This window comes from Culicoides brevitarsis, chromosome 2 (genome assembly GCF_036172545.1).
Source record: "Culicoides brevitarsis isolate CSIRO-B50_1 chromosome 2, AGI_CSIRO_Cbre_v1, whole genome shotgun sequence".
Classification (NCBI taxonomy): domain Eukaryota; kingdom Metazoa; phylum Arthropoda; class Insecta; order Diptera; family Ceratopogonidae; genus Culicoides; species Culicoides brevitarsis.
Window position 1 is genome coordinate 31,246,615 of NC_087086.1, and position 22,684 is coordinate 31,269,298.

At 28.6% G+C, this 22,684-nt stretch overlaps 1 protein-coding gene across 1 annotated transcript in view; it reads right to left on the reverse strand.

The window, feature by feature from the left end:
- LOC134831458 (leucine-rich repeat-containing G-protein coupled receptor 4) overlaps window positions 1-22,684 on the reverse strand; it is a 49,631-nt gene that overhangs the window by 5,870 nt on the left and 21,077 nt on the right. The window contains exons 3-7 of the mRNA XM_063845188.1: window positions 8,385-8,810; window positions 5,661-5,883; window positions 5,465-5,601; window positions 5,258-5,410; window positions 192-372 (exon numbers count right to left, since the gene is read on the reverse strand). Coding sequence (XP_063701258.1) covers window positions 192-372; window positions 5,258-5,410; window positions 5,465-5,601; window positions 5,661-5,883; window positions 8,385-8,748 — 1,058 coding nt within the window. The 5' untranslated portion in view covers window positions 8,749-8,810. The remainder of the gene's footprint in view (window positions 1-191; window positions 373-5,257; window positions 5,411-5,464; window positions 5,602-5,660; window positions 5,884-8,384; window positions 8,811-22,684) is intronic.

Consider the following 22,684-nt stretch of genomic DNA (forward strand, 5'->3'; position numbering starts at 1 on the left):
ATACGTGCCAAAGCTCTTGTTTTCTCATTTTTTTTTGTGTTGCAATATCGAACTTTATTTGCATGTCCCTTGCGTTGTTTTTTCTGTCTTTTGTTAAACTTGCTGAATTTTTCTTTTGTGTCGCGTCGTCATTCAACAACAAAAGATGAAAAAAAAAAAAAAAAAAGGGGAAATGAATAAAAGAAACTTACTCATTCTTCTGCAAATTCAAGAAAGTAATCGAGTCACCATATCCCACAAATGCATCTTCTGCAATTACGCTGATGTTGTTTGATCGCAAATCCAAATGACGGAGTCTGTGCAACGGCTTGAGTGCTTCGCTTGGAATCACATGGAGATTATTATCGCCCAACCGTAAATATTGCAAGTTTTCTGAAAAAAGAGAAGAAAAGAAGAAAATCATAAGAAAAATCATTGAGAGAAAAGTTTTTGTGCAAGAAATCGTGTCGTGATGAAGAAAATGATGTGAAAAGTATCGTGTGAAAAGGAAAATGGATTTTTATTGATCACGCATCTTTAATCTGGTTTGGTAGTTCGTTGTGGTATGATATATTTTTTTGTAATTATTTTTTTTAGAAATTTAATAATTTTCAGAAAAAATTTATATTTTCAAGACAAAGTAGGAAGAGGGAAAATGGAGACGTAGATACAATTTTCATTTCAAGCTCATATGATTTTTTTTATAAAATCAGGTTTTAAACCTTTTTAGCCTTAAATTGATCAAATTTGATCAAAAATATTTTTTTTTTGGCTAATTTTCAAAAAAATTTTTAAAATATATTGACTTTATCAAGAATTTCACTATTTTATAAAATATTTTTTAATTTTACATATTTTTATACATTAATTTTGAAAATTAAAATTTTTCACAAAAAAAATTAAAAAGAAGAATTTTTAAATATTAAAATTTTAATTAATTTTTAATATTTATTAAATATTTAAAATTTATAAATTTAAAAAAAAAATAAAAATTTAAAATTTATAAAACTTAAATAAAATTTAAATAAAAATTAAATAAAGTTTATTAAAGTTTTTAATTTAAAAACAAAAACTTAGATATTTTTTTTTAATTGAAAAATATTTTTTTTTTAATTTTTTGTAGCCATTTAATGCATTTTGGTGCTACAGAATGTCAAAAATTTAAGAATTTTAAAATTTTTACATTAACTAAAGTTTCGTTGAAAAAATATGAATTTTTTTTATCTAAAAAGTACAATTCTGAGCTTTAAACTTTTAATTTTCGAAATTGAAGAACCCCTTGTAAAGTACCGTCCATTCCTCTTTGCCTTAATACGTCTGGAGTGCCATTAAAGTCCTGCAACTCTTACATTTTCATTAATTTGCTGGCTGTAGAAATGTTTCCACATGAACTTCAAGATAAAATCTCCTGGGTAAGATTTTTTCTTGCTTTTCCTTCATCGCAGTGCGTTATCTTATTCCTTTTCATTACCCCAGAATGAAATATACTTGATATTCATTCATTACAACGTTCTGCAAAAGACATTTCTTTAAACTTTTTTTTGTTGTTGAATTTTTTTTTTTGCCTAACGCAACATGAACTCGGCAGTGACAACGAGATAAGAAAATTTGCTGTGCCGAAGAAAAAGATGAAGACGAAGAAGAACAAGGTATCATCAGTAAACATTACATTATATTTTTCCATTACAATCTGTCTGTCTTCTAGCATTTTTCTTGACTACGAGCGACTATCAAAATTATTATGTCTCTTACTTTGTTTACTCTGTGTTTATTTTGCCAGGGAACGTCTTTATTATATTATTAGAGGCACGTTCCTCACACATAGCAAAAAAAAATTTGTAAAAAAAAAACTTCGAGTGACATAGATGTGATGAGTGTATTAAGCAAAACAAACGAAGGAAAGAAAGCAAAGTTTTTTTTATGAATATTTTCTTTTATCTCTCATGTAAAAGCGAAGAAAAATGTTCCTTGCCTCATATTGTTTGGAAAAAAACATGACGGGTAATAAGTAACAGGTTACATGTCGTGTTCGAGGTTGACGATTTATTTGTGAGACTTCATTAAGTACCAGACGTCTCCATTATTTGATGAATTCGGAATAAAGTCACATCATAAAGACATCATTCAAAGCCGATTTCATGGATGCAGACGTGTTTTTCGTTTCATTCGGTTTTTGCTACGGATTTAAAAGGGGTGAAATTTATCCCTTGAGAGGTTAATGGTACCTCTTAAGGGATAAATTTTACCCCTTTTGATCTTTTGAGGTTGATTCCTTAAGGCTTAAGTAATCAATCTGACCCCTATAGAGGTCAATTTGACCCCCTTTGAAATTGACCATCTTCAGTCCCAAGAAATAAATTCTTCAAAAAGGTTCATTTGATACCTCTTGGTTAAATTATGGGACTGAAGATGGTCAATTTTAATGGGGGTCAACTTGACCTCTAAAGGGGTCAGATTGATTACAAAGAGGTTAAATAGATCCTTTCAGGAGTTACTTAAACTTCTAAAGGATCAATCGATTCTCTTAAAAGGAATCAATCTGACCTCTAAAGAGGTCCGAATGGGTCTTAAGGATTCACATTGATCCCTTAAGAAGATGTTTATTTTTTTTTCTAAGGGATCAATTGAATCCTTAAGCAATCTATCTGACCCCTTAAAGAGGTCAATTTGACCCCCTTTGGAAAAGAGCATCTTTAATATTTTGAAACTAAAGATGCTTAATTCCCATCAGGGGGTCTTAAAGGGGTCAAATTGATTCCTTAATAGATTATACTGATCCCTTAAAAAGAAGTTCATTTGACTTCCAAGGGATCAATTTAATCTCTTAAGGAACCAATCTCATACCCTTTCACTCCGTAGGTTGTTTTGTATTTCTTGAAAAATTTCATTAAACCTGCTGTAATAATGTTTGCGTGTCACGTGTGAAGTATACCGAACATAAAAAGCAGCTACAAAGTATCACAACTTGTATATTCAAATTGAATACAAAACAACCGAGAAACAAACTTTGCTCTGCCACAGAGCAACACAAACACACTCACAAGACACACTTTAAAATGCCTTTAAACAGCAAAGGGAAACACAACAATAACCCACAGTGTAACGTTGTGTCATTCATGTCTTTATTGATTCTGACTTTTTGAAACTTTTATGTTCGCCGTATACCCGCAAATGTCACACACGAGAAAATGCAACAATTGAATTATTTATTTATTTTCCATCACTTTGTGTTTTCTAAAAACACTTCTAGCTATTTTGACAAGTTGTGGAAAAATACTGAAAAGTTCACAAAAGGAGGAAATTTTAAGTGAAAATGTGAGAGTAGCGGAAGCTTTTACGAAAAGAAAAAGTTTTTTTTCTCGGTTCCGTTTCCAGGTGAGTCTCGTTTCCGTTCAAATTTCACGATTCTTTGCATAGGCAGCGATTTTTTTTCTAACATCGTAACATGTATCGCAAGTATAGATTAGCATGCCAGTGTTTCATGCTGTTCAGTCATATCCGTTGGAAATCGCGTTTGATAGTTAAAATTTAGAGGTTTGGGCAGGGAGATTCTGTCTGTCAGTTTTTGGGCTTCAAGTGTATTTTTTTTAAAAATTTAATGGAGAATGGGACAAAAATATTAAATTTACTTGAATGCTTTATCGCAAGATATTTTATTTTTGTGCCTGAATTTTTTTTCTTTTAAATTAATGAGAAAATTTGCTCTTCAAAAAAAATAATCTTTAAAAAAAAATCAATTTTATTATTTTTTAAAAAAAAATAAACGAAAAAGTTTTTTTAAAATTTGACAGTAATCTTGATAAAAAATTATTTTTAGCTATATATTATGAATAAATTAAAAATTAAGAAAAATAAAAATTTGATTAAAATCTTTTTTTAATAAAAGCCAAAAAATATTTAAAAAAAATTTAAAATTAAATTTAAATTATAAAAAAATTTTTTTTTCAAAATTTTATCAAATTATTGAAATAAAAATTAAAAAAAAAATAAAAAATTAAAAAAAAAATAAAAATTTATTAAACTTTTAACCATCAAAAATTTACGTAAGCCAAAATTTTTTAACAAACTAAAATTATTTCATCTAAAAATTGAAATTGAATGACTGCCAATCAACAAAAAATTGATTAAAATGCACTCTAAATCCGCATTTTTACTGCACAAGTCTTCCTCCATCAACATGTTTCAATAAATACAAAAAAATTTCCTGCCTAACACATTTTTATGGAAAAAAAACTCACACACGAGTTTCAATTTTATTTTTCATGTGTATCCATTTTTTTTATCGCTACTGAACTTTTGCAGTACATGAATTTATATTTTTTCAACGTGCCTGTCTCGTATTTCTCTCGTTTTGAATGTTATTGCTGGCAAACGAAGCTTTACTAGGATTTTGCAGTTAATTAAAATCGACACGTTTACCTTTTAAATTAAATATCAAAGTTGCTCGAGACAGTAAATGACTCATTTGGCAGCAGTAAAAGCGCATTTTGAGTGATTTTTGGGCTCAACTGCTCTTAAAAAATTAATTTTTTAAAGAAATGCAAAAAAAAATTTAATTATTTTATTGAAAAAATCAATTTTCTGCTAAATAATTAATTTTGAAGCATTATTTGAACATAATTTTGCTCTTTTGATGCAAATTTAATTTTTTTGTTAAATTAAAATTTACATGAAACTTGATTTCTCATGAAAATCTTAATTTATTTGACCTTAAATATTGATTTTTAAAGTAGAAAACATGCCAATAATTTTACGTGATAAAAACGAAAAACTTTCTGTCCCAATCTTTTTTCATTTTTTTTATCACATTATAAATATTGGTTTGAACTTTTCCAGATAAGCCTTTTTTTAATACGATTTCTTTCATATTTTTGTCATCTTTCTCATGTTCATGTCTGATAAGCAAAAAAATAATAATATGAAAAAAATGTTGAGCCAGAGAAAAATATGCAGACATGAAAAAAGCTTATCTTAATAACACAAATTTATTTTTTGTATCACTTAGCATTCGATGCGATGCCCGGAGCAAATTCAATCTGCGTCAACAGAATCTCCCTCGATATTTTTCTCGTTCTCTAATTGAAGTGCAGTGCAACGAAAAATAATAATTTTATATGAAAACCAGCTTGCTAAACGTGTTGAATGCATTTTGCGAAAAAAAAAATCTAATAGAATAAAGAAAAACTTTTCTCATCATTTTATGTCAGTTTTGCATAAAAAAAACTTTTTTTCTGCTGTTTATGGTTTGAAGGGTTGTCGGGGTGAGATGAGGACTTACCTTCCAATCCGGCAAATGCATCTTTATCGATCACGCTAATTTGATTTCCCTCGAGCTCGAGCGAATTCAAGAGAGTTAAATGACGAAAGACATTGGCAGGCACCTCCGATAACTGATTGTGGGCCAAAATGAGGGAATCCAAGTTGCGTAATCCTGAAAAAATCAATTTAAAAAACTTTTCTTCATAAAAAATTTTTTTTTTCTTACCTTCAAAATCCCCCTCTCGTATTTTCTTAATTTTATTCTCTTGTATCTCCAATTTTTTCAGCGTATCCAGTATCGCCAATGCACGTTGTGGCACTTGTTGTAGCAGATTGCCGCCCAAGTTGAGACGTTTCAGTTTCCTTTAGCAACAAAAATTGAATTTTAATACGGCCCCATCATCATCATCAATCATACTTACTTTTCGAGTCCGCGGAACGCATCGGGTTCGACTAAATTAATTTTGTTCTCGTACATCGTCAAAATCTCCAGAGTATCGAGACCCTCGAACGCCTTTGCGTGTATCTGTCCAATTTTGTTGTGATTCACGTTAAATATCAGCAAATGGTGCAGATTTTTCAGCGCAGTCGATGGTACTTTGGTTAATTGATTTTGCGAAACGTCGAGTTGTGTGAGACCTTTGCCTGTAAAAATTAAATTAAAAAAAAAATTATTTGAAAAATTCTTTGTAAATTGGAATTTTGATGACGATGACAATGAATAACGGGGAAAAATAATTTTTAAAATTCTTCAACCGGATATTTTCACGCTGTGATGAAGTTGAGTTTGCTTTGTTTGGAGTGCAATTTTAGTAATGAATAGTTTTTTTTGTTGCTTTTTGACTGTTATAAATGTCAAATCAACATTTTTTGTGGTTTTTTTTACAATAAAATAGAGAAATAGTTACACTTTAGAACAAAGGAAAGCAAAATGAGAAATATTTTCATCAACAACCAATTTGAGAAATTAAAGTAAAAATAAGGCATTAAAATAATTGAAAAGTTTTTAATTTAATGCCAGGTTCAAGTTTAAGAATTAAAAATTTTTAAAAATTAATTAATTTTTTTTTAATTAAAATGAATTTAATTTAAATTAAATTAATAAATAAAAAAATTAAATTATAATAATTAAAAAAAATTAAAATCAAATAAATTAAAAAAATTAAAATAAAATTAAATTAAATTAAAAAAATTAAATAAATAAAAATAAAAAACTTAATTAAATTCCATTTTTAAATTAAATTATTTTTTATTTTATTATTTTTTAAAAATTAAAAAATAAATTAAATTAAATTAAATTAAAAAAAATAAATTAAATTAAAACAAAAAAAAATTAAAATAAAATAAATAAAAATTAAAAAATAAATTAAATTCCATTTTTAAATTAAATTAATTTTTATTTTATTTTTTTTTATTATTTTTTGATATTCACGATCAATTTTAAAAAATTTAATAAAAATTAAGTTAAATTAAATTAAAATTCAATATTAGAAGAGAAAAGATGCTTAGAAAAAATTTAATGAAAAATTTCAATTAATTAAAAAAAAATATTTTAAATTTTTAATGAGGCATTCCGTGAAAATTTCATTAAAAATTTATTAAAAACTCTTCATTTAGTAAAATTCAAAACTTGCATAAAAAATTATTTCTCATGAAGTTAATTCCAAAACATTTGCAAAACATGCAAAAATAAAACACGAATTAACACTAAACCCATTAAACTGATAACAAGAGAAAACTTTTCTCGCAACACGACCCGAACCTGACTTAATTTTAATTTTCTTTCGCAAAATTACCGCGAAAAATGAATCGATTCTCATAACGCGAAAAACTTTTAACTCGACTCCATCCCAAAAAAAAAATTAGCATAAAGTAATGAAATTTTCCATTATGAACGTTTATTATAATAATTATGACATACTTTGCTTGTCAAATTAAAACAACAGGTACTATCTCACGCGTATTTTTCAGTTTTTCTCATCGCGCCTCCTCGTTCTTTTGTGCAAATAAATATTTAGTGTTCGTGCCAAAATGAAACTACAAAAACACCGTGAATGAATGTTCTTTGCATTATTCATGTCTGGCACTTAGGTGTTTTACTAAACAAAAAAACAACAAAAACAGTCGAAAAAATGATCCGACGAAGGTGAATAACACAATTACGTTTCATTCATTATTTAGAGTCATTTGAATCTATTACGGTTGCTCGCACATTTGCTTACTGCGAGACGATGCAGACATCCAAACAAATCAAAAAGTTAAATTGGCGATGATTGGTCTACCTGACGAGGAACGGGTGAGTCAAAGTGACCCCTGAAGTGAATTTTTTGACCCCTTAGCTTAAGGGATTAATTTAACTTATTTTAAGGAGTTAATTTGATCCCTTAAGATGTCAATTCAGTCCCTTCGAGAGGTAAAATTGAAAAGTTTAGAAGGGGTCAAGTTGACCTCAAAAGACCTCTTAAGCCCTTAAAGCTTTTGAGGTCAACTTGACCCCTTCTGAAGTGATTTATTTAAGGGATTAAATTGACATCTTAAGCTTAAGGGTTCAATTTGACCTCTTTTAAGGGATCAGTTTGACCCCTTATGAGTCAAGTTGACCCTTTAGAAGTCAAATTGATCTCTTAAGGGTCAAATTGACCCCTTGAGTGAATTCTATGATTCCATAAGTTTAAATTTAAAGGGATCATCTCTTAAACCTTTAAGGCATCAAAACATTCACTTAAGGAGTCAATTTGATCCCTTCAAGAGGTTCAATTCAGATTTTCAGAAGGGGTCAATTTGACCTCAAAGACTCCCAAAACTAAAAAGAGCTTAAGAGGTCAACTTGACCCCTTTTGAAGTTATTAATTGAAAGGATCATATTGACATCTTAAGTGATCAGTTAGACCTATGATGAGGTTAAATTGACCCCTTATGATCTAAATTGACCCCTTAGAAGTCAAATTGACCCCTTATGTGAATTTTTTTGATGCCTTAAAGACTTAAGAGATCATAAAATTCATTTAAGGGGTCAGATTTGACTCCTGATGTATCAATATTGTCAAATTTGACTCTTAAAGGGTCAACTTGACTCCAAAGGGGTCTTTCTGATCCCTTGAAAAACCAATCTCTTCCGTAAATTGATAATTTTGTTCAAAACTTACCTAACGAGCTCAACGACGTCTCCTCAATTGCCGCCAAACTACTATTGTGTATCGTCAGATGCCGAATATCCAATGCGAGAAACAGAAATCCTTGCAACTTCGGCAAATTATTGTGTCGCAACTTCAAATAGAAAATAATCGGATTTTTGCCTTTTAAAGCGCTCATGGCACGCGTAATGTGTCCCACATCTGTCGCTTCGCACAAAATATCCAAGCCATTTTTCTTCACTTGGCAGGCGCACGGCGAAATTTCGCTGGCAGCGGGGCACGTTTGCGGCGCCGGACCTTGTTGCGCCGTACAACTGTGGCACAGCAAGAGCCCGAGGAGCGTTATGTACACTCCCAGGGCGCAAAGTGACGGCATTCCTCGCGTCGAAGGCTGCCGTTTAGCGACAAGCGGCTCCAGTGCGTCACGATGACGACAATCTGTAATGAGAAAAAGGAGAAAAAATTTGGTAAGAGAGGTGTTAAGTCATGACAATAATTCCATTTTCTCAAAAAAAAGGCAAAAAAAACTTTATTCATTTAGTCTTTCAATAAAATTACGAGAGAGAAAGAGAGAAAAAAAAACTTTTAAACCCAAAACCAAACTTGAGAGGTTAATTATTCTTTTGCTAAACTTTTTTTTCTCTACTTTCGTGCACATTTCCAAACTTTCCTTTTAATTAAAGTGAAAAAAAAAACACGAAAGAAGGATAAAAACTTTTTGATTTCTCACAACAGCAAAAAAAAAGTCAAGGACATTAAATTTAAAGAGTGATTTTTTTTTTCGTGAACGACATTCGACCCTTATTTAAATAATTTATTGATACTCGGGAACCCTTTTTGTTCGCTTTTTGCCTAATTTGTTCCTCAGATCCAATCTTGGACAAATGACAATGCAATGACATCCGTTTTTTCAAAATGCTTGTTTGCACGAGACAAGTCCCTTCTTTAAAACGATTTTATGGGCAGTTTTTTATTTATTCATGATTTGTCGAGAAAAAAACATTTTTTTATTTGAGTTTCTTTTATGATTTGATGGCGGCAATGACAATCACATTTTGGGCACATGTCACGGAAAAGGGACATTAAGTCATGAGAAAATAAGGATTTTCAAGCATTTTTGAGTTAATAAGTTAAAGTTTTTATGACAAAAAAAAAGTATTGATGTTTACGTATGAAGTTGGGTGTGAGGTAGTAAAATCCAATTTTGATGGGATTTTTACATAAAATTTTATGTTTAAACATATTTTTTTAGTATTTGAGGTGAAAATGTATGTTAACAAATATTTTTAGAAATCATAAAAGTAAAAATTTGAACTTTTTATGATAAAATTTTATCAAAAATTTTAATAAAATATTGATTAAATGAGAATTTCGGGCAAAAAAAAATTTAAAAAAAAATAATGGAATTTTTCAATAATTTTATTGATTAAAAAAAATTAATTTCCTACACATATATCTTTGAATTTTAAATTTTCAAAATTTAATAAAAATAATTTGTTTAAAAAAAATTAACTAATTAATTATTTATTAATTAACTTTAATTTTAATTTAATTAATAAAATAATTAAAATTAATTAATTAAAAAAAATTAATTTAATTAAAATTAAAAAATTTGTTTTAATAAAAATGAATAATTTTAATTAAATGAATTATTTTTAATTTTCTCAAATTATATTTTAGAATCAATTTTTATATTTCTTAGAATAAAAATCTAAAACTACGTCAAAAATCAAAAATAATTTTTTTAAAAAATATTATTTGAAACTCTTACTCTTAATTATTAAAAAATTAAAAAATAAAAAAAATTTAAATTATCATTAAATTTATTTTTTTTTAAATTAATAATATAATTTTTATTTAAAAAAAATAGAAAATTTAAATGAAGTTTTATATTTTTAAGGAAAAAAAATCTAAAACAACGTAAAAGATGTAAGAAAAATATTTAAAAAATTAAATAATAAAAAAATATTTAAAAAAAAAAAAAATTTAAATGAAATTTTAAAATTTAAAAAAATTAAAACAATTTTAAAATGTTTTTTTTAATTAAATATTTATGAATTTAATTTAATTTTTTATAAAAAATTAATTTAAAATTTTAATAAAAATAAAAAAAATTAAAACTACGTCGAAAATTAAAAATAAAACAATAAAAAATATTTATTTATAATCTTATATTAAAATATTTAAAAAAAAATAATCACTAATCAATTATTATCAATCCATTAAAATCCGATTTCCTCGTAACTTTCAATCCCTTAACCTTCCACGAAATATTAAATAAATTAATGAAAAATGTCAAATCGTGACGCAAAATCCTTCAATCTTTGGACCGTTCCGCAAAACAACCCATTTTAAATCTATTAATAACACCTTTCGATCACGAACATTTCCCCAATTAATTAATTCGCATCAATCCACTTCACTTGAAAGAGACACGTGTTGATATGAAACTGAAATATTTGCTTAGGCCTACAAAAATTTTCCTTGCAGTAAAGTAATAAAATTTCAAAGGAAAATTCTTAATCACTCACACTCCGCGTGCGCTTCTTCACCTTCGTTTCACTCGAGTTCACAATGTGGCATAAAAAAGACAAATTTCCACATTACTCAACATTTCCTAAATAAACAAAAAGACTGTTCTTTTATTTATAGAGGGAAAAATTCTCCGAAAAAATGAAGCAATAAATACAAATAAAGACACACACAAACGATAAAAAGCTTTTTTTTTGTCGTAATTGTGTCGTCGTCGTAACGTTATCTGATGCCTGACGTCGCGTGGGTTTGATTATCTCACATTACACCGTTTTTTGAGTGTTTTTAAGCCGGTTAGAGGAAAAAAAAGATGAAAATTAGGTCAAAGTTTGGCGCGCTTGAATAATTAATGAATTGTTTGTACAACAAATTATCGGGAAACGAATCGACTTTTATCAAAAAATGACTTTTATGTCGATGGTACGAAGGAAGTCAAGTGACTCAGTCATTAATTAGCCTTGAGCAATGTTTGTTTTTTCCATTTGAGGAAGGATACAACTGATAATAGAGACAATGTGCGTTGATGAATGAAGTGAAAAGCCACAAAAGGTTTCCATTTTATCTCTTTCGCTTTTAAACGACTTTTGTTTTTCTTTCTTCATTCGTATTTTTGTTTGAAATTTCGTTTTGTTTCGACAAAAATGACGTCTTTTGTGGAATTTTTATCAAAAAAATTGACTTTGAATGCAAATTTTAATCAAAAAGTGATCCCAGAGTCAATTTTTTGATTAAAATTTAGTCTTCAAAGAACACAAAAGACGCTTTTATTGTCTTCGTTTCTTCATTTGGGGAATTCCAGGCATAACGTTGATTCCTTATGTGTGTCATAAAGGTTAATCCTTGGGGAAGTTTGTGGTTGTGGTGATAAACAAAGCATTTAATGGAACCATATTTCTGTGTTTCGAGCTTCAAATAAAATTTATCTTGTCGTCTGTGTATCGTATTTTTGTGGTAATTTAGCCTGAAGGGACTTTGCTCTGTAAATAAAACCAAAGTGAGAAAATCTTCTTTTTTTTCTTCTTCTTCTTCGACAAGAAATAATCCACGTTAATAAAAAGAACATGAGACATAAGACGTTGTTATGATGGCAAAAAATTTGTAGAAAAAAATTTCCGCTTCTTAAGAGATGAAAATTTTCAAGGACGTTGCGTGGCTTTTGTTGCGTAAAAAAAAGTTTTTATTTGCATAAAATCATGAGATAATTCTTAATGTTTTTTTTTCTTGCAGTTACAAAGGAAAAAGATAATTATATGAGTACCCATCAGAAAATTTGTAGAGTGGAAAAAGTAGGTCGTTCACTGTTTCTGACAACTTCATTTAAAATTACGTCACATTTTATTCAAAAAAAAAAAGTCAAGAGCAAAAAGTGTCGACAGAACAATTGCTTTATATCGCCCTTTTGAAATCGCAAGCAAGTCACCTTTTTCATTTTAATTTTTAAATAAATTTATGAAGTTAATTAAAAAAGTTCTTTTCACCTTTTATGCATTTTAGTGTGAAATTCTAAAAGAGCAAAGTGCATAAAAGCAAAGTTTGTACCTAATAATTATTTTTTTTCTTTAGATATAAATTAAATGGTGACTATGTTATTAAAAGAAAAAAAAAGATTTGTGATACGCAAACTCTTTTATGAATTTTTTTTTATCAAAAGAATATTAATGAAAGCCATTTTTTGGCTTTTGACGGTATTACAAAGCTTTATTTGGCGCTTTTGAAAAAATATTTTTAATTAAAAGAGTTCTTTTGAAATTGCATTTTTAGTTTTTTTTTCTTTTTTTGGTCAAAGTATGAAGTTCAAAAAGCGTAAAAATTGACCTTTCTACAAAGGAATATTTTTTAAAAATGTCGAAAAAAGGGAAATTTTTTTTATTGTTAATTAAAATTACAAAAAAATGATTTTTTATTACTTTTTAGTATATTTAATAAAAGAAAAATGTAAGAAATTTAATTATTATTCTCCAATTTAAATTTTATGAAAATTTTGTAAAAATTTCGTGAGTTTTTCATCAAAAAATAAGATTTAAGGCAATTCCTTAAAAATATAAGGCAACGCTTTATATTTCTAAATGTATCAGATCAATATTTCTTTTAATTTAAGATATTGCAATTCACTAAAAAATCTTCCTTCCTCAGAAATATTCTATTGGTCAAAAATGACGATTTTAAGGCAATTCCTTAAAAAATAAGGCAACGCTTTAAATTTCTAAGTGCAATATATTTCTTTCAATTTAAGATATTGCAATTCACTAAAAAATCTTTGATAACTCCTCAGAAATATTCTATTGGTCTAAAACTGACGTAAGCCCATCAAAAAATTTAAGACAATTCCTTAAAAAATTAAGGCAACGCTTTATATTTCTAAATCTCTTCCAATTTAAGATTTTTTACTCACAAAAAATTTTCCCAAACCCCTTAGATAAATTCTATTAACTTAAAAATGACGTAAAACCATCAAAAAACTTACTTTAGCAATTTTAAACATTCATTTCCCATCAAAACACCCATTCAAAAAGTTTCAAATCGGCAATTAAGCGAACTTCCTATCGCTTTCTCATCCCCCACAAAACCCGTTAATTTCGCTCCTTTTGTTCCATAAACGCGCAAAATGAGCAAGCAAACACTTTATCTAACAAACACGCTGCGCTAAAAACACATAAAAAAAAACTTTAAACATGTAATTAACAATGTCTGTCTTTGTTTCGCTCGCTCGCAAAAAAAAAAAGTTTATCGTTCAAAATTTAAACGAACATGTCTCGGTAGGAAGAGCAAGATGCCACCAGCAACGACGACGATAATAGGCTTATGCATATCAGAAGTCTGTATTCGCAAAATCCGAGTCTATTACGCCAATAAAAAAAAAAGTGTGTACGCAATTTCACGATTATTACCATGCATAATCGGATCATGGCAAAGCGATAAATCAAAAATTGCCAGAGATTATCGACGACGAAAAAAAATCGTTTAATGAGCGAAATTGTCGAAAGTTTTTCCGATTTGTTTTATTGGATTAATTGACTCAGACGACGATGATAAAAAGGAGTGTCGAGTAACGTGATGGATGAGTTTTGCCATAAAAGATCTTTTTGCTTGAATTTGAAGGCAAAATGGAGAAGTCTGGTATTTTATTAAAAATGTGCAAAAATTGTTAGGGGAAAGGTCAAGATTCACATCAATGCTCGTTATGAATTCACCTTCAAAAAAAAAAGGAAAAAGAGAGTGAAAAGGTGTGATAATAAGAGTAAAAGATGAATAAAAGTTTATGAATCTTTAACATTTTCGCTAGAAGCGGTACACAGAAGCAACGTGAGGTAGTCTCTATTGCATCATTTAATGACCTTTTACACGAAAAAAAAAGGAAAAAAATTGTTGAATAAGTATCGCAGCAATTTTTTATCTTTATTTTTATACTCTTAAAGTAGAAAAAAAGATAAAAAACCACCATTGGGAGACACCCGACTTCCATCTAATGCGCCATTATCCACGCCATACATCGCGACGCATAATTTGTCTCGGATTCTCGCATAAAAAAAACCATGCAGAATGTCGTGATCGTGACATTTTCCCTCATTAACAACTTTTTTTATGATTTTTTCTTTTCTGTCTTTCTTTCAGATTCATATCAGACATGTTTCATGCAAAAATCCCGCCATGACAAGGAGATTTTCCCATGACAAATGTCTGTCTGTCTGCGATCCCTTTTGCAATTACCTTCATTGTTTTTTAGTGTATGCCAAAAAAAACAAAAAAAATAGAGACACGTGGAGTTCATTGATTGAAAAGGGATACGACTGAAGGCAGATTAACAGACGATAGAATTTTAATGGATTAGATGGCATTTAAAACAGATCACGATTAAATTGCCTTCGTCATTCATGCATTAGGAGGATAATTTTCGGGGGAATATTAATCCTCTAATGATAGGAGGTATTTTGTTGAGTCATCAAAAGTGATGGAATCGGTGAATGGAGGGGCGGAAGTGAATTTGTTGGAGGAAAATGAAGATAAAAAGTTGTGGTAGGGTTGATAATTTCTGTTAAAGGTTTTAAATTTGACTTGAGAAGAATTATTTTGATTTTAAAAAAATATTTTTTATCCATTTGAATGCATTTTATAGCTAAAATTTTATATTTAAGGCAATTCTTTAAAATTTTAAGGCGACGCTTTATATTTTTAGATTTATCTGATCGAAGGATTTTTTCTAACGCAAATTTTTTTTTATTCAGATTAACACTAATTTAGGCTATTTGAAGGCATTTCTTAACCACAAATTCATTTTTAAATCAATTCCTTAAAAATTTAAGGCAACGCTCTAATATTTTAGATTTTTCTGAGAAACTGATTAATTTTTTATTAGAGATTCACACAAAAATTGATCCGAAAAAAGTTTTTTACGCAATATTAGGGCCTTTACGAACCAAAAATTCATTTTAAGGCAATTCCTCAATAATTTAAGGCAACGCTTTAAATTAAAAAACTTCATTTAAGAAGAGATTTGACATCGAATTTCTGAACTTAAGTCTTTAACTAGGCACTCTCTTGAAAGCCTTAAAATTTCAGACCAAAAAAATATTTTAGAGCCCTGAAAAGCAAAAAAGTAAATGCCTTACTTTCTGACAAAGGTCGTAAAAATCTCAAGAAAATCTTTTTTAAAAAAATTTATTACTAAAACATTCTTCTCCATAAATCAAACCTGCACGCTACGCACCCAAAATAACTTTTTGTTGAAAAAAATTACCTTTCTTTCCGTATATCTCTCGTTCGCGCGCGTCACAAAAGCCACTTATCCACATCCAACAATAAATATCGACTTTCCCTGCTTTATTCGTCATCATCATCTTCACTCACACAACGTAAGCCAATAAGCATAAAACGTTCATCTCGTCACGTGAACAATGTTTTCCTTCTTCCAAAACAGCTAAACATAAAACTAGTCTCCTCGTTTCCTCCTTTTTTTTCTCCCAAAGTAAGCACTTACGTGTCTGCGATTCATTTCCGAGAAAATGTATTGCGCGCGCGAGAGGAAATCATTTTGCATTCACTTTGAGTAACGAAGTAACAAAAAAAACGTGTACGTGATACTTTTCACATATCTTGTGGGGTACCTTTTCTCGTTGCCCTTACCCTCGGCGTAAATTCAAAATAAATAAATGGCGATAGAAAAGTAGAGTGGCGCGCGATTTGAACGGCGAAATAATTAAAAGCTCTTAAGACGAACAAAAGAGACGCTTGAGTAACGTTCAGCTCGTAATTGATTGTCATTATGATCAAAGTTCCCCCTTTTATCGCATTTCGCAGTAAATGAAAGTAGGTCAAAGATTTCTTTTTTCTTCATATGAAACAATGGATCTTTACTGGATGTTACCAGATTAATGTTTGTAATTACTTTTCCTTCGTCTGGTCAGTTCCCACAGACACAAAAACAGCTCATGGAAAATTGGTAGACCGAAATTTACTCACCTTTAACACCACTTCATGCCCGAATGGTCAATATTAATGGTTATGCGCTCTATTTAATGCACAAACACAAAGTTGCCCGACAACACATTTCACTCACTCACAATTTCTAAACAACATTTTCCCAACCTTTCCTTTACGAAACTTTCTCATTTTACACAAAAGCAAAAAAAAAACGTCAGGTTAAAAATACAAGGCATACAAATGTGAATTATTGATTTGCTTTAAGTTTAGTTTAGAAAATGATGTAGACAACATACAAATCTAGCAAACTAACAACGAAGCAAGGAGTAATGATCGATGGCAGAACCTACACGAAACGCAATGCCAACATGTACAAAGTTGCGGGTAGGTAAAGGTTGGAAAATGAAAAAGGAAGCTAACAAATCGGAAAATGGTAATTAAATGAAAATTTGCCTTATCATGTATATTGAATTTTCTGACAACTTTTCTTCGTTCGAATGTACCTTGTGCTTTGACGAGTTGGCACAAACAAACAAAGGGATGAGAGAAAAATGAACTTTTGTGAAAGGAGATGGATGACAGACAAGAAAAGTAACGATCTAATTATTATTTGAAGAAATTGTTGTCAAAAACACATTAAGCGGCAATATTATTCAAACACAAGACAGACAGAAAATCGATATGAAAAATATATCATTGGCTTTTACATGGCAAGTAAGTGCACTTATGAGGGGTATTTAATAGTTGAACTGTGGTTAAAAGTGCATTACTGAAGAGTTATGGTGATGTCTTTTTTGGTTAGGTAAGCAGTTTTGAAATGTCAAGTACTTTTAAAGTAGATTTTTATGAAATAGAGCATGAATTTTTAAATTGAACGAATTGAAATACGAAAAAATCATATTTAAAGCAATCCTTTAAAATTTTAAGGCGACGCTTTAAATTTATTTTTTTTTATATTTAGTTTGTACTTTTATGACAAGCCAAATAAATTTTATTAAATATATGCCATTGTTAATTTAATTCAATTCAAAAGATCAATTGAATAGCCAAATTTCAGTATTTAAGGCAATCCTTTAAAAAAATAAGGCAATGCTTTAATTTTCTTTTAATTTGATTCGCCATTCTTTGACAGACTAAAAAAATCTAAATCTGTATCATGTTAAATTCTATTAGAAATAAGAAGCTAAACCACAAATATTTGCAATTAAGAAATCCTTTAAAATAAGAAGCTGAACCATAAATATTTGAATTTAAGGCAATCCTTTAAAAAAATAAGGCAATGCTTTAATTTTCTTTTAATTTGATTCGCCATTCTTTGACAGACTAAAAAAATCTAAATCTGTTTCATGTTAAATTCTATTAGAAATAAGAAGCTGAACCACAAATATTTGAATTTAAGGCAATCCTTTAAGAAATTAAGGCAACGCTTTAAATTTTGAATTTACTAAATTAAATTAAACTTAAAATTATTGAATTTTATTTATTTTAAGGCATTTACAACTAACTTAGTGATCATTTAATTTCATTTTATTTTAATATAAAAGTCATCATGACAATCAAAAATTTCCTAAAGCGTCGCCTTAAATCACTTCTTTATCAATTCTTTACCAAAATGTCTCCCCAAAAACCAAAAATTTGTTTCACATTAGTTTGTGTGCACTCAACTCGACACAACTAACAAGAAAAATATTGACTCAGTAAATATTTCGACAACGTATCAAATATATATGAGCGTCCTCTGGAGTTGTTCTGTTTTGTAGCAACTTGTTCAAAAATACTTTGCTGCTAGTTTAATCAAACTAAAAACTTTTTCTGTACATGAGTATTTGTGAGCATTTGTGCGTCAATAATCTTTCCCAAAAGTTGATTGGACAAAATTCGATATCAATTTATAACAATGATGTCATTCGATATATTCCTGAACATTCTCAAATTATCGAAAATTAGTCGAATTTAGTTTCAATTTTACTACTTTTGACCCAATTCTCAGTACAGCCAGGTCCAAAAATCGAATTTTATTCAATTTACGTTTTTTTTTATATTTTTATTATTTGTTCTATCTTGAGAGATCAAATTAAATTACACTCGGTCCCTTGAATTTAAATTGGAAAAATTTATTGTTTGTAAATCATTTATTTCTGCAAATCTGCGCCATATTGCATGGATTTGTCCATTCTCCGTTCGTATTCGCAGCGAAATAATTCCCCATTATCCCCATTAAAAGTACACCGAAAAAAATCGCAAATTTAATTATTTATTTCGCTTAATCAGCAGAGAATGAAAGAAAACTTTTTTTATACTTTTTTTTTCGGGGGAAAGTGTGGTTCCAAGAAGGAAATATACGTAAAAGCAACATATATATTTAATTTGATTAAAGGTGACGGGTTGTTCGTATCAGTCTCTATTTGATTGTCTTTCGTTTTTTTTTTCTTCCCTTTTGTTTTATTACCACGCTGAACAATGAACGCAAATGGCGACGAGGAAGGAAACGCCAAACAATATTCAGTGCTGAGGTGAGTGAAAAGGTGAATGCTGCGTGACATAAATAAATTAATTTGAACCAATTTTAGGCCCCAAAAAAAGAAGGAAAAAAAAGCAAGCAGATACTTTGCTCGGCTCATATCTGATTCAGAAGTTGTATGCCGCCTCGCTAAGAACGTGTTAATGACAAACGGATGAATATTGAAATAATGGAAGGAATTTCAAGGCATGCCGAGCGTGAAGTTATATATTTACAAAGAAAAACGAGATTTGAATTTCTGAGAAAGTAGCAAATGTTTCTTTATCATTTTTATTCGAGATTCTGGGAAATGTTGGATTTGTTTGAAGGGCATATGAATTATTAACCAAAGAAAATATAGAAAATTGAACTGAAATTTGTACATTTTCACATTTCTGTACTCCTCAGCGAACTAAAAAGTAATAAACAAGAACAATTTTAAAAAATTGTTCAATTTTTCCTAAATAATATTTGACCTAAAAGGATAATAAATTTAAATAATTTTTTATCAATTTTTATAATTTTGAAAAATAATAATTAAAAATTAATTAAATTAAAAATTAATTAAATTAATAATTAAAAAAACTTATTTACTTAATTGATAATTTAAAATTATTTTTTTCAATTATACTTGTAAAATAATAATAAAAAAAATATTATATAAAATTAATTTAAAAAAATATTTTTTAATAAATTAAAAATTTTAAAAATTAAAAATTTAAAAAAATTAAATTAAATTTTAAAAAATAATAATTTTAATAAATTAATAATTTAAAAAAAAATATTAATATAAAAAATAATTTAAAATTAAAATTTTATTTAATTTTTCGTTAATCAATAAAAAATCAGAAGCGACCAAAAATTCATTTAAAGGCTTGTAATAAATTATATTAAAGCTTTTAATATTAAATATATTTTAATATTTCTAAAAAAAATCTACGCAAAATTAAGGGTTTACCTACATTAAAAAAAGCGATTTTGCCGAAAAATTATTTTTATTGAAATTAAAAATTAATTAATAATTTTTTTTCAGCAAAATCTCTTATTAAATTAAATAATATTAATTTTATTTGATTTAATTTAATTTAAAATAATGAAAACATTTAAAATTAATAATTTATTTGAATAATTTATTAAAATATTTTTCTCATGAAAATTTAATTCTAAAAGAAATTAAAAGAAAAATCAACTTTAAACCCAAATTTTCCTCCAACTCATTCAACTCGTCTTCCAACAACCCCAAAAGTAAGTAGATGAAAAGCCCATAAAAAAACTTTACTAAATGTTCTCATATAAATGCCAATAACATTTTGTTTTAAAAGAAACAAACAAAGGCCAAGCACACGCATGAAAACATTGAAATAAATGAGTCATAAGAGACGACCAAAAATATTAAAAGATTTTACAGCGAGAAAAGGGAGACGAAGGCACAAAGATTACTTTAATGGGCTATAAATTAAATTTTCTTGTTTTGTTATTCAAAGTCATCCATTTTGTTTTGCGCTGAAACTTTTATGAGAGAAAATCTTGTGTTGTACAAAAGGTTGGGGTAATGAACATCGTTCGCCCTTTGGGATAATCTTACCCGAAAAATCTTAACTTTAACGACACATTTTTATTAAAAAAATGTCATTTTACCCGGAAAAAGTGACAAAAAACACGAAAATTGAATAATCGTCCGTCGTGCAAAAATGTATCAAAACGTGTAACGTGACACCATTTTGCTGTTTGCCTTCGTAATAATTGTTCATTTTTCATAATAAAACTGCTGTAATATAATATTTTAGGATTATGACACAATATTTCAGCAGTTTTGTTCATTTCATTTTATGGCAGAAATTTTCATCATCCGAGTCAAGTCGGATGATTTTAAGACAAAAATAACGAAAATTTTTAACAATTAAGCCCATTCAAGACCATTCAACCGTTCATGCAAGGAAATGATCTAATTTTATGCCGGTTAAGGCCAAATCAAATCAATATTGTGTGTCTTCTAAGGTAAGTGCAATTTTAAATGCTTGGAAGACGGAACAAAGAGAAAAGGAAAAGAAAAGAGTAATACATAAAACTAACAAAGAAAATTGCTCGACAAAAATTTCCATGCTACTTATAGGTTCATTCATATTTTATGAGTGTTTGAGATTCACACACACACACAGAAAATGTGGCGGTTGAGACTTGCGGCGGGTGTAAAAGGTGTCTGCTTCAAGGCATGTATTGTGCGGAGAAACAACAGAATTTATCTCTATTCTCGACAAATAATCCGCCGTAAAAGGATGTCATGAATTAATAAAAGGGATTACCCTTGCCACACAACAGCACAATGCCAATAATATTCAAATAATGGAATGAAGAGAAAAAAAGGGAGGAAGAAGAAGAATTGATGACGTTGATAGTGCGAAGTGATGGCATTGCGAAAGCAATATAATGATGGGATCAATTTATTTTATTTGATTTTTAATGTGTGTTCGGACATTGATGCGTGTTCTCTTCTTATTTTCATCACGTTTTGATTCCTTGCATGTTTTACAAAAAGGCGTTTTGGTATAAGGACCAAGAAATGTGAGATTTTTTCAAAATTTTTTTGTCTGTCTTGTCACTTGAGTATGACAAGTTTGACATTTTTTGTAAAAATTTCGAAATTTTAATAATTTTTTAAGTTAAAAATTTCAGTTTATTTTAAAAAACCATCAAAAATTTAAATTTCCTGAATTTTTCTGCTTTGAAAAGACTAAATTTTTAATTTGTCTTTTGATTTTTCGTCCCGATGCACATTTTAGATTTTTAACCTAATGAACATTTTAAAACGTTTGCCTCAGTTGACATTTTAACACGATTGTCCCAATGCACATTTTAGATTTTTGACCTAATGAACATTTAAAAACTTTTATCTAATGCACATTCAGCATTTTGACCCAAAACACAATTGAAAATTTTTACCCAGTTGACATTTTGAATTTTTTTTGACCCAAAACACAATTAAAAACTTTCGTCTCATTGACATTTTGCACATTTTTTTGCACAATAATTATTTTTGACCCAATCCATATTTCAGATTTTTGACCTAATGCGCATTTAAAAAACTTTGACCCAATGCACAATAATTTTTTTTTAGACCCAATGCATATATGAAAATTTTTAAAAAAACACATTTAAAAATTTCACCCCAGTTGACATTTTGAAATTTTACCCAAATTCACATTTAAAACTTTCGTCCCAATGCACATTTGAGGCTTCTTACCCTGTTTATGCGAATTCGTTATACAGCAACTTCGCTAAAAATAATAGAAAATTTTATCAAAAATTGATCGAAAAGCTAAAAATTTAATTTAATTTTTTAAACTTTTTATATTTTTTTTTAGACAAAAAGTCTAGAATTTTTTTCAAAGCAACATAATTTTTTTTCATCAAAAATTGTCACAAAAACGCTCACTTACATGAAAAAGTCCTTTCACTTTCTTCCATCAAAACTATAATTTTTTTGCGTGTCGTTTAGAATAAATTTCCTCAAGAATATTCTCTCGGATTAAAGTGATAAGAAATGTCAATAAAACGAAATGACTGACAACTTATTTATAGAAAACGTATAGAAAAAATTATATATTTACGTAACATCGCAGGACTCCCTCTTACTATTTTGTATTCAAACAACTCGCTGAAAGAAAATAGGAAATAAGCGAAGAAGGTCACTTTTTGACTTTATTTTTCATATTCTACCCACACTCAAAAAAAACTAAATAGATAAGAAAAAAAAATAATAATCGAGAAAATTGAACACTTCCTTGTGGCATTTGTGTCCTTTTTTTCCTGCCACCCAACTCCTCATAAGGGGACGCGACACGAGCAGCTTTTAACCGTGATT